The 20713-nt window shown below is 50.2% G+C and overlaps 1 protein-coding gene and 1 long non-coding RNA gene across 4 annotated transcripts in view; one reads left to right on the plus strand and one right to left on the minus strand.

Moving 5' to 3' along the window:
* CCDC92 (coiled-coil domain containing 92) overlaps window positions 1–20713 on the plus strand; it is a 29715-nt gene that overhangs the window by 6533 nt on the left and 2469 nt on the right. The window contains exons 1-3 of one of the 3 annotated variants that reach the window (XM_060612085.3): window positions 8339–8641; window positions 18318–18464; window positions 19034–19075. In XM_060612085.3, coding sequence (XP_060468068.1) covers window positions 18335–18464; window positions 19034–19075 — 172 coding nt within the window. In that variant the 5' untranslated portion in view covers window positions 8339–8641; window positions 18318–18334. Of the gene's footprint in view, window positions 1–8338; window positions 8642–15895; window positions 17788–18317; window positions 18465–19033; window positions 19076–20713 lie in introns of those variants that run through there. The other 2 variants (XM_078435920.2, XM_060612084.3) reach the window with 2 other exon arrangements.
* On the minus strand, window positions 6073–8341 carry LOC132665277 (uncharacterized). The gene is made up of 4 exons (XR_009604052.3): window positions 8097–8341; window positions 6461–7451; window positions 6320–6367; window positions 6073–6156 (listed from the first exon to the last, which is right to left on the minus strand). It is a non-coding gene; the product is annotated as an uncharacterized LOC132665277 (long non-coding RNA).

Here is a 20713-nt window from a genome sequence, read left to right on the forward strand (position 1 = left end):
AGGAGCAAGATGAGACAACTAAGTCCTCTGGAGCTGTCAAGGAGCTCTCTGGGGGATGGTGTGGTTGCAAGGCCTCCCTGCCAGACTCCAGAGGCCCTTTTACTGTGGGAGCCTGGTCTGGGACAGGGACGGCATGGGGAAGCGCTTCCGGAAGAAACTGCTCAGTGTGAAACAGATGACTGGCAACAGATAGCTGGGATCACATTATTCCCCAGAAGAAAGATGGTTCTAAAACAGCCCCCAGTGGAGGGTAACACAAGCACCATTAGAAATGAGTCCCTCCCGAAGCGAGAAGGCCTCACTATTTTCACAACTGTCCGTAGTCAGAAGGAGAGTCAGAAAAAAAAGAGTGAGAAAGACACGCGGGATTGCATAGTCCAGTGAGGACAGTACATTTTGTCTTCTGGACAGAGTGTGCAGAGGCCGAGAGGAACAAAGATTCTTCTTTGCTGAAAACAGATTGCATCCAGAGACTAACTTTCTTGTCCCCCCAATTGTACGCAAGTGTTTATTGATGTGCTTTAATATATCGGACACACAGAGTCATTCCAAACAGTTTATTTAAATGATGGTATAGTAGAGATTTAAAATCGTGGTTTGTAAATGTTATCAAATATACCAGATGTCCACGATACATCAGTCGGTTTTACCATCTTAATTTGAGCTTTAAGAATAAGTGCTCAGAAGGACCTAGCAGATGACCCATGGGGATTGTGAGGTGATAAGGTCTGGTTTTTTCCTGTTTGAATCGTAATTTCTCCATACATCTTTCTGTAAATACAGAGTATTAACCAATTATCTCAGCAGTCTTCTAGTCCAAAGGGAAGTAGGGATTTTAGAAAATATAATTTACATTAGAGAATAATGCAGTTGTTGACTAAGAATTTGTCAGAAGAAATATGGCATCTTAAAACATTGCTTAGCTAATGCAAGTTGAATAATGTTATCCTACATGTAATATTGTCTAAGATTTTTAAAAAGCAAATTATACTAGTTTCTCAAGACGTAGTTCACTTGTCAGTTGTATGCTCATGTTTAGATTTAGCTACTCTTAAATGATGGTTTGGTGACCGTGAGCTGATTTGCAAGGCAACTGGAAGGGATTTATGAAGGACAATTTAATTTGGACTTTGTGCAACTATCCTACTTTTTGGTATGAATTAATGTGTGTAGGGTTGTCTGTGCCTCCCCACTCCCACAGGTCAGTTCTGCGATAGCAGCACGTGTAATGTTGTATCCATTGGAGTATCCCAGGTGTCCCCCCTTGCTTTGTTGAGAAAATGAAGTGTGATGCTTTGTGTGCCCCCCGCACCCCACCGAGGGAGATAGGCCCTTCCTTTACACCCCCAAGTTCACAAAACTATCAGAGGATTTGCCTCAGGAGTCCTGAGGGCACTTAAATAACTGATCTCTTTTATGCTGTCTTCCGTGTTATGTTGGAACACTTTTTTTTAAAAGGGGTGGCTTTTTGATTTGTACTTGTATCTTTAAATTTTATTTCTAAAGTTGGATTTTTTTTTAACAGAATTGTTTTTACTTTGGAAGAGACCTTTTCCAAGTAGAAAACCATTTTAAGATTTACCAGCTCAACACTAATTTATGTAATTTCTCCAATACATTTGTGTAAATAACAAAGTTTAAATTATGGCTCTTTTCATAAACAGTGTTTCCTGGTGATCGTGGAGCCTGTTCTTTCATTTTTCCCAGCCTGGAAAGCTTTTCTTAAAGTGCTAGTACACATAAAATATAAGGAGTTTTGGCATGATTTTGTAAATTTCTTGGCAGTCTTTATATAAGTATTTAGTGGTCTCCTTAAAAACAGGAATTCCGTTGCATTCAAGAAATGTTAAAGCCTGTAATCATCAAAATTTCCTAGACATTCACGAGCTGTTCTAGATGAAAGTACTCCCACGGAGAGTGCATGTTGGGTCAACCTTCATCCATCCATTTAACGTCTCTAGAAACCTCACTTTTATAACCGTGATCCTGGGGTCCCTACGTGGGGTTCCAGAATTCTCTCACACTCACCCCCTTCACTTCTCGGTTCACTTAAGCATCCGTAGGGGCAACACAGCATCTTACACTTAAAAAGAAGAACTTATGTTCTTAAACAAATCGGAGTTTACACGCGGCCCTTCCCTTCCAAGCAAAAGAAAGGACGCGCGCATATTCTGACCAGCATGGTGAGCTGGGGAAGCAGCGCCTCTGCGCACACCCGCCTCCCCCGGGGGCTCCAGAAGCGAGGGAGAGGCTCTCACAGGTGCCCTGGTAGGCTTGCGCCGCAGCTGCCTTTCCCTCCAGGGTCAGCACATCATTACAGGGAGAACGCCTCCCGTGGCTGGGGCTTGTCTGTCCCGCGAGCTCCATCCACGCGCCGTCGTTTACTGGCAATCCGGGAAACCTCAAGTCCAAAGAAAAAAGGCCTGCCTCCAATCAGAAGGACTGGAGCCCAGGGTTCGTAGCTGCGGTACTGCTGTTTCTGTTGCGAGGGCCGTCCCGGCCACTGCGGGCTGTTTCACAGCGTCCCTGTCCTCTGTCCCCTGGATGCCAGACGTGCCCCTTACCACACTGTGACGACCCCAGATGTCCACCCTGAGGGCACGAGTACCCGGATGAGAACCACTGCTCTCACTGGGTCAAACTCTCATATGGAGTTCATCAAGAGGATGGAATCCCTGAGTTCTCCCTTTAAGTCTGAGTGCTGTAAGCATACGTACACGACGTGCTGTGTAGACTCTCTGAGAGCCAAGAAGCTCTTCTGGAGAGCAGGTTAGAGTCAGGTTGCAGAAACAGGCCAGCTCTTCACCAAGACCCAGAGGGGCACCACTTCTCCCAGCCTCTGCCAGGCTCCGCTCACCTCATCAAGGAGGCACCTTCTCTCTACTCCCCATTCTGTGCAGCTGTCTGGGTGTGGCACCGATGGTGGATTTGGATGGGCACACGCACAACTCCAAATAAGGAATTTGTCAGTGTGTACATCTCTTCTGTAGGAAGAGGGAAATCCCAGGCCCCTCTCTAACTAACCAAGACCTTAAAGGTTTCTATATCTTCACAAAAGAAATGTCACTTCAGGGGCACCTGCGCGGCTCAGTCGGTTAAGTGTCCGACTCAGTTTCAGCTCAGGTCATGATCTCATTGTTGTGAGATCAAGGCCTGAGTCAGGCTCTGCATTGAGCATGGAGCCTGCCTAAGATTCTCTCTCTCCCTCTCCTGCTGCCCCTCCCGCCCCCCCCCCCGAAAAAAAAGAGAAATGTCACTTTAAATTGTATTACTAAAACAATAAATTATCAGTAAGGTAACCAATTAGAAAAGCAAAGTTTTAGAAATGAAAAGTTACATTTTAAGTGAATTAGCAACCTTCTCTAAAGTCCAGTTGTCTTAAAATACTTGCTTGGTAGTGAAACAGAAGTAGGCATTTCCAGATAGAAGGGCAGAATAAGGTTGTGGTTCTTTAACCCAGCTAGCTTCTTAACCCAGGCACTGAGAAGTGTCTGCTTTAGGAAGTGCAGCTTTAGGAAGAACATTTATTGTGAAAAACATTTTCTCTTCTTCTGAGATTTTTTTTTTCATGAGCAGCATCCTCAAGAGTAAGCATTGGAGTTCTAGTTAGCACCCCCCCCCCAAAAAAAAGAATAGACCTGAGAAGCTTAAAACTTAAAATATGGGGAAGAACAGGGCAGAAGAGGCCTTTGGACAAATGGACAAGTGAACTAACAGGGCAAGTGATGTGCGTCTGCAGGGCATGCGCTTTGAAGCCTTCGTGCATCCCTGCCTTCATCTGGGCAGAGCAGCGGCGTCCACGGCTCAGGGAGTGGCCTTGGAGTCGGAGTCGGCCGGGCCGGGGGTGAAGCCCAGCCCTGCCGCTGGCTAGCTATGAGTGTAAGAAACTTCTTGAACTCGTCGAAGCTTGTTAGCGTGGAAGATGAGGATAATCATGTCTACTTCTGAGAGTGTGTATAAAGGGCATAGCGAGGCACGAACGCTCCGTGCAGGTGCTTCTGTGTGATGCCGTTTCCCCAGAGCGGGAGGGCGTGCTGTCAGGGCTCTTGCCTTCACAATCCTGCAACAGCCCCACTGGACTAAACCCTCTTTAGTACAGGTTTTGCCTCTATTGGCTAAAATCTCAGTGCCCCCCCCCCATTTTCTTTCTCTTTAATTTCCAATTTTCTGAGAGGCTTTTGATAAGCAACTAAAATCTGGCCCTGGCTTTTCTACCTAACCTTATTTTCCACCACTCCCCAGAACGTTCCTTCCATGTCTGACGTGGCCTCACTGTCACTCCTGACTAAAACTCCATACTCACGTCACCAGAAATGCCCCCTTCTGTGTGAACCCAGCCCCTCTTTAAGGCTCAGCCCTCGTGGCTGCCTCCTCAAAACCAAACTTTCTCTGCCCCTGCAGCCCTTCTCCTCTCAGCGCTCACCGGGCGCCTCCGCATGCCTGGCAGTGTGGACAGCACCGGGAGTGCTCGGGTGACCGGGACCCGGCCTCCCCGGGATTGGTACGGCCTCGTGTGGGAGACAGGCGGGTAAAAAAAGAGCTCTAGACGCCACGGCAGGTGCACCTCCCTGGGTTACCCTTCCCCTGGTCGTCGTACTTGCTGTACTCGGCATATACCTTGTGAGGAGTCCTTTAGACTTTGTTTTCTTTGTGCTTTAGCGGCTGAGTCTCACACCCCGACAGCGGCAGGCCTGAGACTGAGGGCACAGTGGGCACTTAGAGCACACGCTGGCTTGATGTAGGACCACCAGGCACATAGTTGAAAGGAGGACGGGTTGCTCGGCCCGTTCTGATAGGCGTTGTCAGCTTCCAAAGATAAAAAACAAAACGATGATGATGGGTCAGCTCCTGGCGCTCACTGGAACCTCTTGGTGACTCGAGTGGTTCTCAGGCTTTTAGAATCGTGTAACAGTGCACTTTCGAATTGGGAAATGGGACAAGGAGAATGAAGAATTGTCCCGTGCACGGAATAAAGTCAGCTTTACAGAAAACCTGCTGCATTGTCCACGTTTTCCTCATTTCGTTGCGGACCAGGAAGAGCCTCGTCCAAACGTGGCGTGAGCATTTCCTGATCTCTAAGTTTCGGACTCCACTGGAAAGCGCCTCGGGTGTGGACCGAGCCCTTGGTTTGCACGCAGCACAGCCACATCTGAGTTCGATGCTGTGCTGGCGTCAGCACCAGGGATTGCCGTGGCTGGCCCGTAACAGAAATGACGTTTCCACGTGTAGGTAAGCTGCCCCGACAAGATCCCGTAGGTCACAGACTCCATGGAATATCCTGAACAAGCCCACACTGTCCCTGCCACTGAAATTAAAGTTTATTTCATTTTTATGTGGCTTGATCGTGTTTTTGGTCTTTTATTAGAGAGACTCCCCAAAGGCATGCATGAACCAGCCAGCCTTCCTTCCTTTGCCTTATTCCCATGCCAGTCGGAGAAATATTTCCACACCCTCTCACCTCACCAGTACAAAACACGCTACCCTAACGGGAGGGTGTCAGACCAGAGATTGGGTGAGAGCACCACTGACTCCCACTGTAGGGAACCCTTTCTCAAAGGGCCGGCTCGGATGGTTAGAGGGAGGCACTCTTTATGGAACAGAGCGGCGCTTGTGTCTGTGCGGTTTGCATTCTGGTAATATAAGAAAGATAAATGCTAGCAAGACGTAAGATGGGGCGGTGTGATGATGATAGCAGTTGGGATTAAACTGTTAGGTCATTCTTGCAGTGCAAAGCGAGAATAGGCCCCGCAGACCCCATAATGGTGCGTGTGGGAGCCCAGGACACCTGTCTGGGTGATTCTGAGTATTGTAGTAAGAGTGGGAACCAGCACCCAGTTCTAGGTGTGCTGCTAATTGCTTTATGTCTCTGCTGACCGGTAGGGTCACCCCAGCCATTATGTGGCTATTTAAATTTGAATTAATTCAAAAAATTTTTAATGTTCATTTATTTTTGAGAGAGAGAGAGAGAGAGAGAGAGAGAGAGAGAGACAGCATGAGCGGGGGAGGGGCAGAAACAGAGGGAGACACAGAATCCCAAGCAGGCTCCAGGCTCCAAGCTGTCAGCACAGAGCCCGACGCAAGGCTCGAACCCACAAACCGTGAGATCGTGACCTGAGCTGAAGGCGGACGCTTAGCCAACTGAGCCACCCAGGTGCCCTGAAATTTGAATTAAATTCAAACTAAAAAAATAAAAGGGAAAAGATACGTTTCCCAGACATACCAACTACCCTCCAAGGGCTCAGTGTGGCCAGTGACTACTGGACAGCAGCGAATGGACTGCTTCCGTTATTGCAGTAAGTTCTGTTGGATAGCACCTCACCGGAGGGACTGTTTTCGTGGCAACCCTGACAGAGCAGGTACTGCTTTCCTGTTTTGCAATTAAGGAGACTGAGGCACAGGGAGCCATACGTAACTTGTCTAAAATTGCGTAGTTAATGCATAACGGGACTAGGACTCATACCGCGGCCACCTGGATCCAGCGCCTGGGGGTTAATCTCCACCCCGCTGTGTAGCCGGGGCTCATAGATGACTGGGGCTCGTCTGTCCACTGGTCAGTAGAGCAGGTTACGCCGTGGTAATATCTTGTCGCCGAACGCTATTAGATTCAGCTAAAAGAAATTATGAGCCAACGGCTAGGTCTTTTCTGTCTAAAAATGTAGCCCTATATTAGCACAGCTTCTCCTTCCTTGGAGAGGAAAGAGGGAGCTACAAAGCAGCAGGAAGATACCAGGCTGGTGTGATCTCCATAGAGCAGACCGTCTGAGCTGTCTGCGCCCATTTCCACGCACACAGAGTGGGAAGATGGGAAGTGCCCACCCCGCAGAGCTGTTGTGGGGGTTTGAGGAGGCGAGGCATGGATGGCACTCAGCACAGCTGGCCTCGTCACAGGTGCCCAGCGCCTGGCGCGTTAGCAGGGCAGCAGCTGTCATCACCACCCCCGTCCCTGCTCCGTTCTGTAACGGCCACTTGGATGGCGTGCTCCATGGCGCACGGCGAACAGCCGGGACTCATACCTTCTCCCAGAGCTGCCACGAGACCTCCTAGTTCCGAACGCCACACGCGGGTATTGGGGGAGAACAGGAAGGCCCAAGGCCCCTTGGAAATAAATGGGCATTTAGCTCATGCACCGAATGCTTGCAAATTTAGGCAAGTGTCTCACTCCTCTGAGCTTTAGTTCCTTAAAAAATGGTCACGATCATACCTACCTTGCGCGATAGTTTCAATAATGAAATGATTACCTGTGAGCCTGGTGCATCGACACAACGTATACCATAGCCATAATTACCACTTTTATGGATGATTTTCAGCTTCTCGTGACGAGAAAACGTCTTGGAGTATTTTCTTGCCCAGATGGCTTGGACTGACCCAGAGGCTGTGTCAGGGCAGAGGCAGAACAGGTGATCATCCGACACCGTCACCATCAGCACACCGTGTACCGCGATGGCCAAACCCTGGAACAACAGGGCAGAGCCCGCTGAAGAGCATCGTGGGGCCTGCGCGTAGCTGCTGTCTCACTGACACGGAAGCTGCTTCACACCCCACCCCCGGGCCAGCAAGAAAAGCGGCTGCCTGCATGCCTGGAGGCAGCCGTCCTGCCCGCGATGCAAAGCAGAAGGAAAAACGACTCAGGCTCCCAACTGGCCAACAGACTTGACCAGAATCAGAGCAACCAGAAGACGCCCAGTCTAAGAATTTGGGGCATCAGATGGAAAATCTGGGTATTGTGAACCGCCAATTCCCAAGGATGTGGCCACATCCCACATCGGGTGCTGATTATTAAAAGTATCTAAATAAAAGTGGGCCCTGAAAGAGCGTGTCATGAACCAAGGATTGAGTTAACCCCATTGTGGGAGCAAGGGGTCAAGCACAAGAGGAAAAGAACAGCAAAAGACAGTTGTGCAAATGGAAATAGTGACAGAGGTACAGATGAAGAATCGGGACCTTTAAAAGGTAAAGGTCAGTAAGAACAAGAAAATACTTAACTGCATCCCATTCTTGGAAAAATCCTTAGAAGACACAGTGATGTTTACTGTCCCCAGTTTCTTGTGCTCTCCTCCCGCCGCTGATAGCTAATCTCTGAAAGACAGCTGCCCTACCTCTTATTTTACTTCGATTTGTTCTCCTTTATTCCCACTGGGTTAACGAACTGACGGCCTGTCTATCTAGTATGATCCAAATTTGGTTGCAAAGATGAGCCCTAAAATGGCTCGCACAGCACCTGCGCGCCGGGCAGTGCCCTCCACCCTCCCAGCTTCATCTGGATCTCAGCGCTGTTCGTTTAAGTGACACGCCTTCTTAAGGGAGCGATGCCGTGCGAGGAATTTTCCTCCTCTCCGGAAGCTAATGCACAGTTTGCTAAAGAAGTGGAGTATGGGATTCTGGAAATTGTCTCGTGCCCTGACATAACAAAGGCTCATTGTGAGCAGGAAGAACTTTATGGGAGTCAGCCTGAAATGCCACCAGTAGACATGCCTCATTTATTCTGCACAGCGCAGAAAGCTCTCGGAAAGGAAACTTTTAAAGAACTGAATGATCTTACGTCAGCACTGTCAGATCACGGGATGGAGAATCAAAGGGTGGTGCAGCCATAGGTGGACGTGCTGACGCCATCCAAAAAAGGCTGTCGGAAATGAAGATCTAGGTAAATGCCTTCTTAAAAGACCAGATTTATCTTCTTTTAAGATTATTGGAGGGCACCTGTGTGCCTCAGTCGGTTAAGCCACCGACATCGGCTCAGGTCATGATCTTGTGGTTCATGAGGTTGAGCCCCGCATAGGGCTCTGTGCTGACAGCGAGGAGCTTGCTTGAGATTCAGTCTCTCCCTCTTTCTCTCTGCCCCTCCCCCACTTGTTCCCTCCCTCCCTCCCTCTCCCTCTCTCTCTCTCTCTCTCTCTCTCTCTTTCAATAGATAAACATTAAATAAGTAAATAAATAAATAACATTGTTGGCACTCTTGCTATGTTATTCCATAGACATAAGTGTCCAATAAAAACAAATATTTTATTAGTGTTCATCAGAGGATACGTAATCACTAAAATTAAATGCCCAGCCGTGGTGACTTTAGTTACTGAATTGACTATTGATAGACTATTTTAATAATTCCAAAGATCCTTAATGTTTTCCCTGTTTACACTCTTCTGAAATAATTAGTGTGGGCCCATTTTGTAGAAGGGCAAGTCAGAGGAGGTGATTCATTTTTGCTTGGTTGCTGCACTAAATTGTGAAGCTGTCGGAGATGACGTCACTGGAACTGGGCAGAGTTCTTCCACCTGTATCATGAGGATAAGATCTCTTTTTTTTGTAAGTGATAATCTTCCCAGATGCCTCATAAGGGTTCAGCTAAATATGTTCTATTAGCACTAATGAAACAATTGACTTTTACCTTTTGTAAGCAATAAAGGAAGAGCTTGGCTAAATTAAAGTGTATAGAGCTTCAGTTAATAATACCTTTCTTTCCCTGGGACCTACACTATAATTAGGCAGGTTCGCAAGATGGATAGAGGAAGCCCCATCAGTTAAATCAGTTGAAATGGTTCATCTGTTTGGCAAACCATATGGAGAGATATTTTTAAAGCAAGTGAACACCTCTTCTCAGCCTCGGAAATACAATTTAGATCGTGATCATCAAGTACTAACATTTTAGGAGCGTCTCCCGTTTCATTATTGTGAAAAGACAGTTCGGCATTTGGGTCACTACATCTTTTGGGCTATCTATCAGTAAACCATTAAAATCTGTAGTCAGCGTAGAAATGGAAGCACCACCATCAGAAATGATCTGTTTATTTCCCTTCTCTTTAAAGGAAAGATGGGTAGAACTGTGTGCGTGGGAAGCTGTGAGGTTTTAGTTCCCTAAATTGTTGACCCAGGACCATCTTTGCAGATGACAACTTCTTAGAAGTTTGCAAGTGGCATTGCTATGGAGTTGTGAACATTTTCACAACTGTAGGTTATGAAGTGAGGCTATCGGGTGGTCCCCAGAGGGCAGTCATCCTTGATGCTGTGCAGGGACAGGAGGAGGACGTAGGGAGCACAGGAAGGGCTGAGCTGAGCCATCACAGACCCATCAGTCACTTGGCCGTCTCTTCCCTAGAGGCAACTTCTAAGACCTTTCTCTTTGAAGTAGAAAGTGCTGAGCTGAGTCTGTGCTGGCATTCTGCCCAGACGGTGACCCCTCCCAGCCAGTAGATGAAGGTACTGGTGTGCCCGCCTCCTGAGGTAGGGTCTGCCACAGGGTGTGGGCATTGTGGCTATTAAGTTGCCCAGTGTTCTGGGAGCGCCCTGGGCATCCCGCAAGCGCTCCGGGGCCACGCCACTCCAGACCGTGGAGCTCACTCATTTGCCCAGTTTGGCCTGCTCTGCCCGCTTAGAGACACTGTGACAATCTGCAACACGGACGCGCTTCTTCCTGAGATGTTTTCAAATGGAAGGGCCGAGCCCCTACCAGTATACAGCCACCTGGTGTGGTTTTTAAATAGAAACCAAACAGAAACTCTTAAAGTAGGAGCTAATCAGACTGCAGAGAAACTTGGTTAATAAATCCATCATGTAGGCCCCTAGTGACTGCAGACTTCCCAGATAGCCGCGTATCACATTCCCGTGTCTAATTGCCGATCTCTCTAATCACATCTATTACAACTTTAATGTTGGACTGCGTATGCTTTCAGGAGGAAATGGCTGTCAGTGTCTCAAGAATTGTTGATGGGCCTTGTGTTTTGTGATGGATAATGTCAGAGAAGCACAGGAATGTATAATGCGTGGGGGTGGGGAGGTCCTCAAGTGCTCATCATGATCATTTTCTGCCTGTCCTGGGGACACTGAGTTGTTGCTTTTGGAAAAACTGCCTTCCCATTAATTATTCTTGGTTCTGGTAAATGAACCACAATTCCAGCAACTCAAGACTGCCCTGGAACAAAATAACTGAAACACGGGATACGGCTTTGTCAGTGGGCAGTCAGAGATCAGCTTCTTGAAGAGAGATCTCTTTATGATTTTTTTCCGACAACAAACCAGTATATGTTCATCATTAAAGAAGCTTTAGGGAGTATCGCAATAGAATTTTTAAAGATTATCCATAATCCACTCTTTAGAGAGAAACGCTTTTAACATTTTGTTGTATATCTCTTGTGGATTTTGTCCTTAGTTATATGTCCAAAAATATATATATAACATCTAATATATTTTTTGACCTAACCTCTCCTAGAATATTTCCTTGTCAATAAATATTATCCAAACTATCATTTCTGATAATTGCATAGTTTACCTATACCATACTAACCTCTTATCAGCAGATACTCAGATTACTTTGTGAGGTGGTTATCTTACCAAAAAAAAGATGCTTTTTTTGTTTGTTGCTACAGGAGTTTTCCTCTTTTAGAGACATACTCATTTAAAAAAAATTTTTTTTTAACATTTATTTGAGACAGACAGAGCATGAACAGGGGAGGGGCAGAGAGAGAGGGAGACACAGAATCTGAAACAGGCTCCAGGCTCTGAGCGGTCAGCACAGAGCCCGATGCGGGGCTCAAACTCACGGACCGTGGGATCATGACCTGAGCCGAAGCCGGACGCTTAACCGACCGAGCCACCCAGGCGCCCCAAGACATACTCATTTTAAAAAGATGTTCTACCTACCCAGCTAGAGACAGGACCCAAAAACACCATCTCCACCCACAGTTTGCACATTTGGATGAGTCCAGAATTAGTTCCATTACTGCTTTACCACAGTATAGCACACCTGTTGCTCGGTGTTTTATCTGAACTGCCTCATGTTCTCCTCCCAATCCCTGTGCCCTGTAGGTGCTACTGCTCTCTCCATGTCATAGGAGGAAACAGCCTGGTTGCTGTGGCCAAGCCAGAATTGGAACCCAAGATTCTGACCCCTGTGCTTAGCTCCTAACCACACTTGTTTTATTAGCCACACGCACGCGTGCGCGCGCGCGCGCGCAAACACACACACACACGCACACACACACAGTTCTTTAAGAATGATTAATAAAGATTTTCTGTCACTTAAAATAATTGCGCCTTTTGCTTTCAACATATTGTTTTGCTTCCACTTTGTAATGGTGTTCATTCTCTTTCCCAAAATGTTTCTGGGGTGGTTGTTGAATGCTTACACACCCTCGATGATGTCCTTTTTCTAGGTGCCCTAATTCTTGGGGATTCTCAAATAATTTACTAGTTGAATTTCCTAAATACATGCACAAGTAGAAATAGGCCCTACAACTTAAAACGTTTTTTTTAATCCTGGACTGTTGTGAATTGATAATAATGTCAGTGTTCATTTTCAGAGATGGTAAGTTTCCTTTCCTAAAAGCAGGTATTTTGGATTGAGAGTTGATGGCCTAATTAGCCTTGGACCTTTTTTTAGCTTTTCCTAGAGCACTTTAGATTGTTTCAAAGTAAGAAGTAGGCTTTACGTCCCCGAGGGTGCCTTGCTCTGCCTAACTCTTTATTCGCTGCCCTGAATGCTTCTCTCCAGTGCATATGGAAGATAAAGGCCAGAAAATGTTTCTGTTTGCTTTTATGTTTCTCTCTTTGGAAGTAACTAGAATTTATTTGCTAGCTCATTTCCATACTTAGATGATGTTCTGGAAATACCTCACAGGTAGGACTCAGTAAACAGTTTGGAAGTATTTTTATGTAATTATCAGCCAGTATTTACATAATATATAGCATTTATATACTATATAAATATATCTAACATCTATTGAGCACTTACTGTACCCGCACACTGTAAGTGATGGCATTTTGCTGTTAATTTTTTTTTAATGTTTGTTTATTTTTGAGACAGAGACAGAGCATGAACAGGGGAGGATCAGAGAAAGGGAGACACAGAATCTGAAGCAGGCTCCAGGTCCGAGCTGTCAGCACAGAGCCCGACGCGGGGCTCGAACTCATGGACCACAAGATCATGACCTGAGCCAAAATCAGACGCTCAACTGACTGAGCCACCCAGGCACCCCAATTTTTTTAATTTTTTTAACGTTTATTTATTATTAAGAGAGAGAGAGCATGAGCAGGGGAGGGGCAGAGAGAGGAGGAGACACAGAATCCGAAGCAGGCTCCAGGCTCTGAGCTGTCAGCACAGAGGCCGACACGGGGCTCGAACTCACAGACTGTGAAATCATGACCTGGGCCGAAGTCGGGTGCTTAACCGACTGAGTCACCCAGGCGCCCCAGTGATGGCATTTTGCTCTTAAAACAACCCTATGAGTTAGATACTGTGGTGATTTAGGTGACGAGATAGGGTTTAGATTTAAACCCAAACACTGACCCCTCAGGAGCTTGTCGGTTCTGGTCTTGTTTATTCCACTGTGTTATGCAAATCTTTGGGCCTCAGTTTCTTAATCTTGAAATAAAGAGGAGTTGGAATAGCTAGCTGATCTTGAAGGTTTTTTCCACCCTCAACATTTTGAGTCCATGAATCTGCTTGGAAAACCACCTCCCTGTTAGAAATCATTTCCTCTCCTCTTACATTTGATGTCTACACTTGCTGCCTTTGCCCCTGGCCAACCTCCGTTGTCTCTATGGCAGTGCCTGTGCTGTAGGACATGCAGGAGGGGGGCACATGAAGTCCCCAGGAGAAGGCCACATAGGTCCTTGTCACAGAACACTGGGGTACTGCGGTCTGCTCAGGGCTGGGCGGCTCCTGTTGAGTCACAGGCCACAGGCCACAGGCCACGCCAGAGGCACGCAGAGACGGCGTCAGGATGGACTGGAGCTGTTCTCATCGCTGGCAGTGTGAGAGGACCTAACGTGAATGGGTTATAACTTATTCATGACTAGAGTCTAAAATAGCTTCTTATAACTAATTCACAGCTACCACGTGAGTGCTAGTGTGCTATTTTTTCGGATTCTAAAATTATTACCCTATTTCCACAGGCTTTGTGAAAAGATAAGTCTGTGATTGCCAGGAACAAAGAAATTTCCCATTTTTAAATGGTGGGACCCTTTCCTATCAAAGATACCCCATTGCTTTTAGTCTAAGAAATGTGGTACAGGGACACTTTAAAATACTGCTTCTGGCATGTCAAGAAATTATGGGATGAGGTCATGTTCAAATCAATGCTGCCGCAGTGCTCTTTGATTAATGCAATGTAATTCTTGTCGAGATCTCCACTCAGCAACATTAGGAAGCAGTGTAAAATTATCCGAAGCCCGTCTGTGATGCAGGAGTTCAGATGTGAAGGAAAAGTGGAAGCTCATTAGGCAAGAGGATGGGAGGTGGTTTGCCAAGAGCATTCCAGACGGAGGGAGCCAGGAGGGAGCCAGGTGCGGGAAGGCCCTGTGTTGGGGGAGGGGTGCGGCAGATGGGGCTCCAGAACGGACAGCGGTGTCGATGGAGCCCCGAGGTGACCGGTGTGGGGCGAGCCCGGGGAGGGGCAGGCCGAGCAGGCAGGGCCTCTGGGAGCGGGGCGGGTGTGGACTGGATCCCAGGAGCATTGCAAGGATGCCAGGCGGTCAGAGCTCTGTTTGTGGATGCACTTAGGGACGGTACGGAAAGCGTATGTGTTTAAAAGGGGCGAGAGCAAGTCTGGCTGTGGTCCCTCCCCACCGTAACACCTGAGGCGTGGCTTTCTGACCACCCCCGGCCTCGTTGCGGAGCCGGCCCGGAGGCGGAGAGGGAGCGTGGCCCTGGCTCTCAGAGTGGGCACCCGCCTGGACCCCCAGGACCGGGACACACGTGACGCCACGGGTACCTTGTTCTTTCTCCTCAGACCAGCTTAGCTGCTTCACAGGGCTCTGGCTAGGCGCACGGTGCCCTGCCCTCAGCCAGCTTCCCGGGAAGCTTTGCCGCCGAGTCTTTTCTGCCGGACTGAAAGGGCAGCAGCGCCCTCCGGCCGTCCCACCTGGAGCACGGAGAGCCTGTGGGCCCTGCCCCGGGGAGCAGTGGTGCGCCGGTGTCTGGTGCACACCCCCCGTGCAGAGGCCACCGCGAGGCACCGCGCCTGTGCCCTCCGTGTCAGGGCACCGGGTGTGGCGTGGGCATTCCACGTGTGCACGGGACTGAGACCCACGGCAGCCTTCGGGATTCTGGCCCGGGGAGCCTGAGGGCCCAGAGAGGCTGCGAGGCTCAGATGCGGCCTTTTCTGGTTTATGTTTTCCCTTGGTGCGATATTCACGTTTTTCCTCGGGGGGCCTGGCGAGAACAAACGACAATAAGTGACAGGAGAGCACTTGGTGCTGGTACAACTGGAGATGGCCCGTAAATAAAATGATCGTGCCACCATTTAAGCCTTAACGCCCTGAAAGCGAAGAAGGAACATCACCCTTGAATTAGGATGAGAATTGGACACGAGCTACTGACGGGCCATTTGTCCTCCTGCTGCCACAGAGCAGCCTCGGTGAGGTCGGGGCCCACGTCTCTCCAAGGACCTTCATTAAAAGCACGTTCTCACCAGGAGATGGTGTCAGCGTCCCTCCCCGCTGCGGGAGGCGGTCTCGGCCGGGTCTCCAAAACCCACCTCTCCGGAGTTTGGAAGAGCAAGCCTTTGTCAAGCATTAATTTTCCAAACCGATAGAGTGAATAGCACATTAACAGACATTTAGTGCCTAATGACTTTACCGGGGGAACAAAATGCGCGTGTGGCTTAAGCTCCAGATCACGGTCAAAGCAGCCTATTCGGCAGACCTTCTTCCGCCTTCAGCGCCTGTTCCCACCACTTCTGGAGTTCCTCTGGCGGAGCCGTGCACACCACCGGCGTGGGCCTTGCCCTCTCGCCGCCGCTGTGGCCGGGCCCTCGAGTGCCGGTCCCTTGGCGCCCCATCTCGGAGGCCAGCGTCCAGGCCGCCCCGCCTTCGGCCAAGCCGATAACTGCGAAACCGCTGACCGCTCCCAGCGACGCTTAGAAACAAAATGGGATTTTGCCTCAAGACAAAAAGCTGCGGTACAGAGAGCCCACACTTTACAGCGTGTGCCCTTTTGACACACAAAGTGCAGCGTTGTGCAAGCCATGCTCTCTGAATGTCGCCCTCCGTTACTGGTTGACACATCATCAAGACGGGGTGAATGCCTTTACTCAGGCAGGATGCATTATTCATGGCACAGACGCCCTGCAGCTTTCCCGTCAGCCATCATGCCGACCCCTCCAGGGGGGAGTCACGAACGCTCCTTCGTGTCTCTGACCCCAGAGTGTCTTAGAGATTCTGAACTAAGCCTCGAGGGACCACCTTCTTTTCTTCTTCCAGATTAGCCACGTCTCTCAGCTGTGTCTCCGTGGCCTAACCGGGATGCTTCTGTAGCTTCATTCTTGCCCGTTTACTGGAAGGATTAGGTCACGACCGTGATCACGTGTCACAAGAGCTAAGGATGAGAAAGTTAAAGCATCGCTTTTTGTTTAAGCTACAGCGATTCTTTGTCCTCCGGAAGTCAGTGATGTTGTTATCCTTTTGAGCCGATAGAAAATAATTTAGTAGCTTGGATACCATTTGGAGACGCGACTCGCCGCCTCGGGCCCGAGGGGGCCCGCACTGTTGGTGTGTATCCAGCAACGGAGAAGGGGAGAGCGCCCGTCAGGTGAGGCGCCGTGGGGTCGATGACCCTGTCCCCCCGCTCTCGGGGCCCCGGACGGAGCGGCCACAGCTCCCTTGCCGGCTCCACGCGTTACATACCCGCATCTTCCCGTTCGCCTGGTGCGTCTTCCTCCCGAGACGGTCTGCCCACGGCAATGGGAGCTTCAAGGGCACCTTCTCATTCCTGCACTTGCCACGGTGAACTAATGAATTACAGATCAGTAAGTACAACTCAAAGCTGCTGATTCACGAGGCGATGAGACTGTGAACGGGCACATTTCGATGCTGGACAAAACCGTTTTTGAAATTTTCATGTTTCCCATTTTCTTTGAGCAAGACGTGCCCGTGAAGTTAAGCATCTAAGCGGGAAGCCCCTGGAATCAAAGGCTGCTCAGCCTGAAGGCTCCCCTGGCGCCACAGCCCTACTCGAAGGCGTGGCACGTGGGGTGCCCCTGCGCCAGGCTCCGTGCCCTCGGGATGGACTCAGATTGCACGGCAGGTGCCGGAGGGCGAGAGTCCTGCTGAGCGGCACGACCGTGCCTCGAGCTGCTCTCTTACCACCCTAGGCCCGCGAGTTCTGGATCAACTTTAAGTCGCTCTTTGTCTTCATCGGCAAGCCCCGAAAATACGGGTTCTGCGTTTTTCAGTCGCCACCAGCATCTCCCACGTCCACAGCTGACCCTGCGGCCGGGCGCTGCGCTGTGCCCCTGTCCTGCCCGGAGTGTCCTTTTGTTGCTCCGTACCTGGCTCCCTTCGTCCTTCCTCCTTTACCTTCCCTTTCTCGGGCTCGCCTGCCACATGATTTCCTTCTTACCTTTCCTCTGGAGCGAAGCCGGTCGCCGGGGGGATGGAGGGAAGCTTTTCCGTGCGGTGAGGACATGGGTCGAGTTCCAGTCATGAGCTTTTCTTAGCTCCAGAGCTGGGGTGTAAATATGTCACTGACCTTACAAGGCACAGCGATTGGTGTCACCCAACGTGGCGACAGTGCCTGGGTGTGTGGTCTTCTCCAGAGCCGTCTGTCCACAAACTGGAAGCCATCTGAGAAGTGGCGTCTCCTCTGGGAGGAACTTTGGCAAAGCAGATGAGGAAACTGTGCTCTGAGGCTGTGTATTTACAAGAACAATTTATAAGTTAATTACCCACCTTTTGTCCTTTGCGTTTTTCAGTGTTATGCAAGCCATCTTGAATTTCTTCGGTAGCTTTTCCAGAAAGACCGATAGACTTCACCGCATTTCTTGAGTTACGACAAAGTCCAAGAATCTGAGGCCCTGTGTGAGCAGCTGACGATTGAGGACTGAAAAGCCACCGCGGGCAGGGAGGCAGGGTTTGGGGACAGACTCCAGATTCCCACAGCCGCCACGTGGCCCTTTTCCCAAAGAAAGACCCGGGGTTCCTCTCAGCTCTGTGAAATCCAGAGGCTTCCGCTGGAATTCCCCCTGCCTCTTCCTCCCACCCCTCGCTTGCTTTGGCCAGCGCTCGATGCCATCTTGAGGAAATGTTGCCCCCGGTGCCCAGGCGCCCGGCTTCCCATGAGGCAGCTGTGGGTGCCTAGCTCATCAGGGAAATCTTTGCCGATCTGGCTGTCCTGGTCACAGTCTGTGGAAGTACAGGTGGCGTGTGGAAAGACCAGGATTTGGAATCAGGGGGCCCGGGGTTTGATGCCCCCCTTCTAGAGCTGGGCCTCATGCTGCCTGTGAGCCCCCGGTGCCAAGGGGGGCGGTCAGCGGGCAGCGTCCTCTTCCGGCCTGCTCCCTGCAACCCTCAGCGTCAGGGAGGGCCGCCGGCGTCTGTGTCTCCCACAGGTCACCCGGATGTCAGCATGGCAGCCACAAACCTGGAGAACCAGCTGCACAGCGCCCAGAAGAACCTCCTGTTCCTCCAGCGGGAGCATGCCGGCACCCTCAAGGGGCTGCACGCCGAGATCAGGCGGCTGCAGCAACACTGCACAGGTACCGGGGGCCCCGCACCCCCTCCGCGGCAGGGCAGAGCGGGGACCTGTGATCCGGCCCGTCTCAACGGCGGCCGGCTCGGAAGCTGTTCCAGGCCCACTCGGGGGCAGGGTGAGGAGGGGGCTCTGGCTCCCCTCTGACGTGGGCAAGCCTGCCATCGCCAGAGCGCACGCCGGTGCCTTATTAGCTCACCCTCTCTGCCTAATGGACAGGCACCCGGTGTAAAGCTGCAAAGCCATCTCTCGGCATACTGGGGGCTTAGAAGATTCAGATGCGGTGGTTGGAACGGACAGTGCAGTTTGGAACCGATCCCCGAAGCGTCACGTACAGAGCAGGCTGCTTGCTCCTTGTGGCCGCTGGCGTGTGTTTTCGGGAAGGCGGGTTTCCTCTGAGTGCGAGGAAGGACAGTTTCTGCCTTCTCACGCCTGCCCCGATGCTGCCGAGCCCTGCTCTGTCTGGGCAGGACGCGCGGGGTGATCGTGGAGGTTGGTTCTGCATTTTCAGAGCCGATGAAGGCTTTGAGAGCTACTGTAACCATACACAATTAACGCATATGCTTTCCTTTTTAGATTTAACATATGAGCTGACACTCAAAAGTGCGGACCAGACAGGTAAGGACGTCCTCCCTGAAAGTTAATGACGGTCACTTCCCGTTGTGGCACATGTTGGTGCCATTTGTTTGCACTACCTACACACGGAGAAGAAAATACACTTGCTAGGAAGAGTTGCACAAGTGACCAGAGCTTTCTAGAAAAGACGGGAAGGAATTTGGACCCTGAGATGTTACGAGGGGCTGTCAGCACAGCGAGAAGGGGGAGCGGTTTTATTTTCTTCATTTTCTTTCGATATTTGGAATGCCTGTTATAAGCTTTTCTTGATCTTCTGATTTTTCTCCAGCGAATATGTGTTCCTTCTATCATCAAGAAATACATGTAATTTAAAGAGAGACAGAGGAGAAGGAGCAGGGTCCCACCTCTTCTGTCCCTCGAGCCTCATACGGGACCTGGCACAGAGCAGGTGCTCCCTAAAAACTACTTGAACGAGCGACCAAATTACTGGATGGTCCCCAGAGGGTCGTGAATGTCTTTCTCTAGACTGCAGTCCCCGAAATGCTTCCCCTCAACCAGAATCCTCCAGGACCCCCAAAGAGATCAGTCTGATGGCAGCTGGGGCAGAGAAGATAGAACTGGGGCCTCTGTGGCCAATGACAAATGCTTGCTCCCCAGAACAGAGTGGGGAAGTGTGCAGAATCCACACTTGAGTCAAGACACTTTTTTTTTTTTTGAGAGAGAGAGCATGAGTGTGGGAGTGGGGCAGAAGGAGAGAGAGAGAGAGAGAGAGAGAGAGAAAATTGCCACACTCAGCGCAGAGTGGGGCTCGATCCCACGACCCTGGGATCATGACCTGAGCCAAAATCAACAGTCAGACACTTTGGTCAGACCCTCAAGGGACTGAGCCACCCAGGCGCCCCAAGATGCCTTTCTCTAGCTTTCACGATGGCAGTTACTATTCATGAGCATGCCCAAGCCCTTGAAACAGATGCAGGCCTTTCCGTGGATCTCAGTGCATCACCAAAAGCATTGACTTTTCCATTCATGACACTCAGGTTACAGTCTCCTAAGTACGCCTCTCAGGGACCAACATCCTTTTGTCGATGAGAGGAGGGGCCTGGGGACCGGAGCCCAGCCTTTGGGCCTCGCTGCAGAGGCAGGACGCTCCTCACCCCCTGAAGCCCTGGACCAGGATCTGGGCCTCTGAGGATTCCGGAGAATAGGATGTCCTGAACCCCTGCCATCCACATCACAGAAATCAGTGTCTTCGCTTCCTGCCGCCTCCTGGCCAGGCTAACCTGAAGAAACACGATTCTTGCCCTGAACCCTCTCTGCTTCCAGGAGGAGGGAGCTCCTATGCCCAGTCCCTCCTCCCCTGGCCCCTAGAGAGCTCCTCAAGGCTCTCGGGCCTAAGTCCCAAAGCCACCCACGCAGCCTCATCAGCAGCCTGGGCTCAAGATGACAATTGGCCCAGGGATGCCTCCTTGTGGAGGCGGTATGACAGCATTCAGCTGGTCCTGGTTGGGGCATCTCCCCTCCCCAGGGCTGGAAATCCCTTCTTTACCTTAGTGGATGCAGAACTTGCTCAATCTGGGGACACGGGGTGCGGACACGGGCTCCTCCGCTGGAGGTTCTGATTCTGAGGGTCAGGGAGGGGACCTGAGAATCTGTTTTAAAAATGCCACGGTGAGGGGCACC

Source organism: Panthera onca, chromosome D3 (assembly GCF_046562875.1).
Source record: "Panthera onca isolate mPanOnc1 chromosome D3, mPanOnc1 haplotype 2, whole genome shotgun sequence".
NCBI classification, from domain to species: domain Eukaryota; kingdom Metazoa; phylum Chordata; class Mammalia; order Carnivora; family Felidae; genus Panthera; species Panthera onca.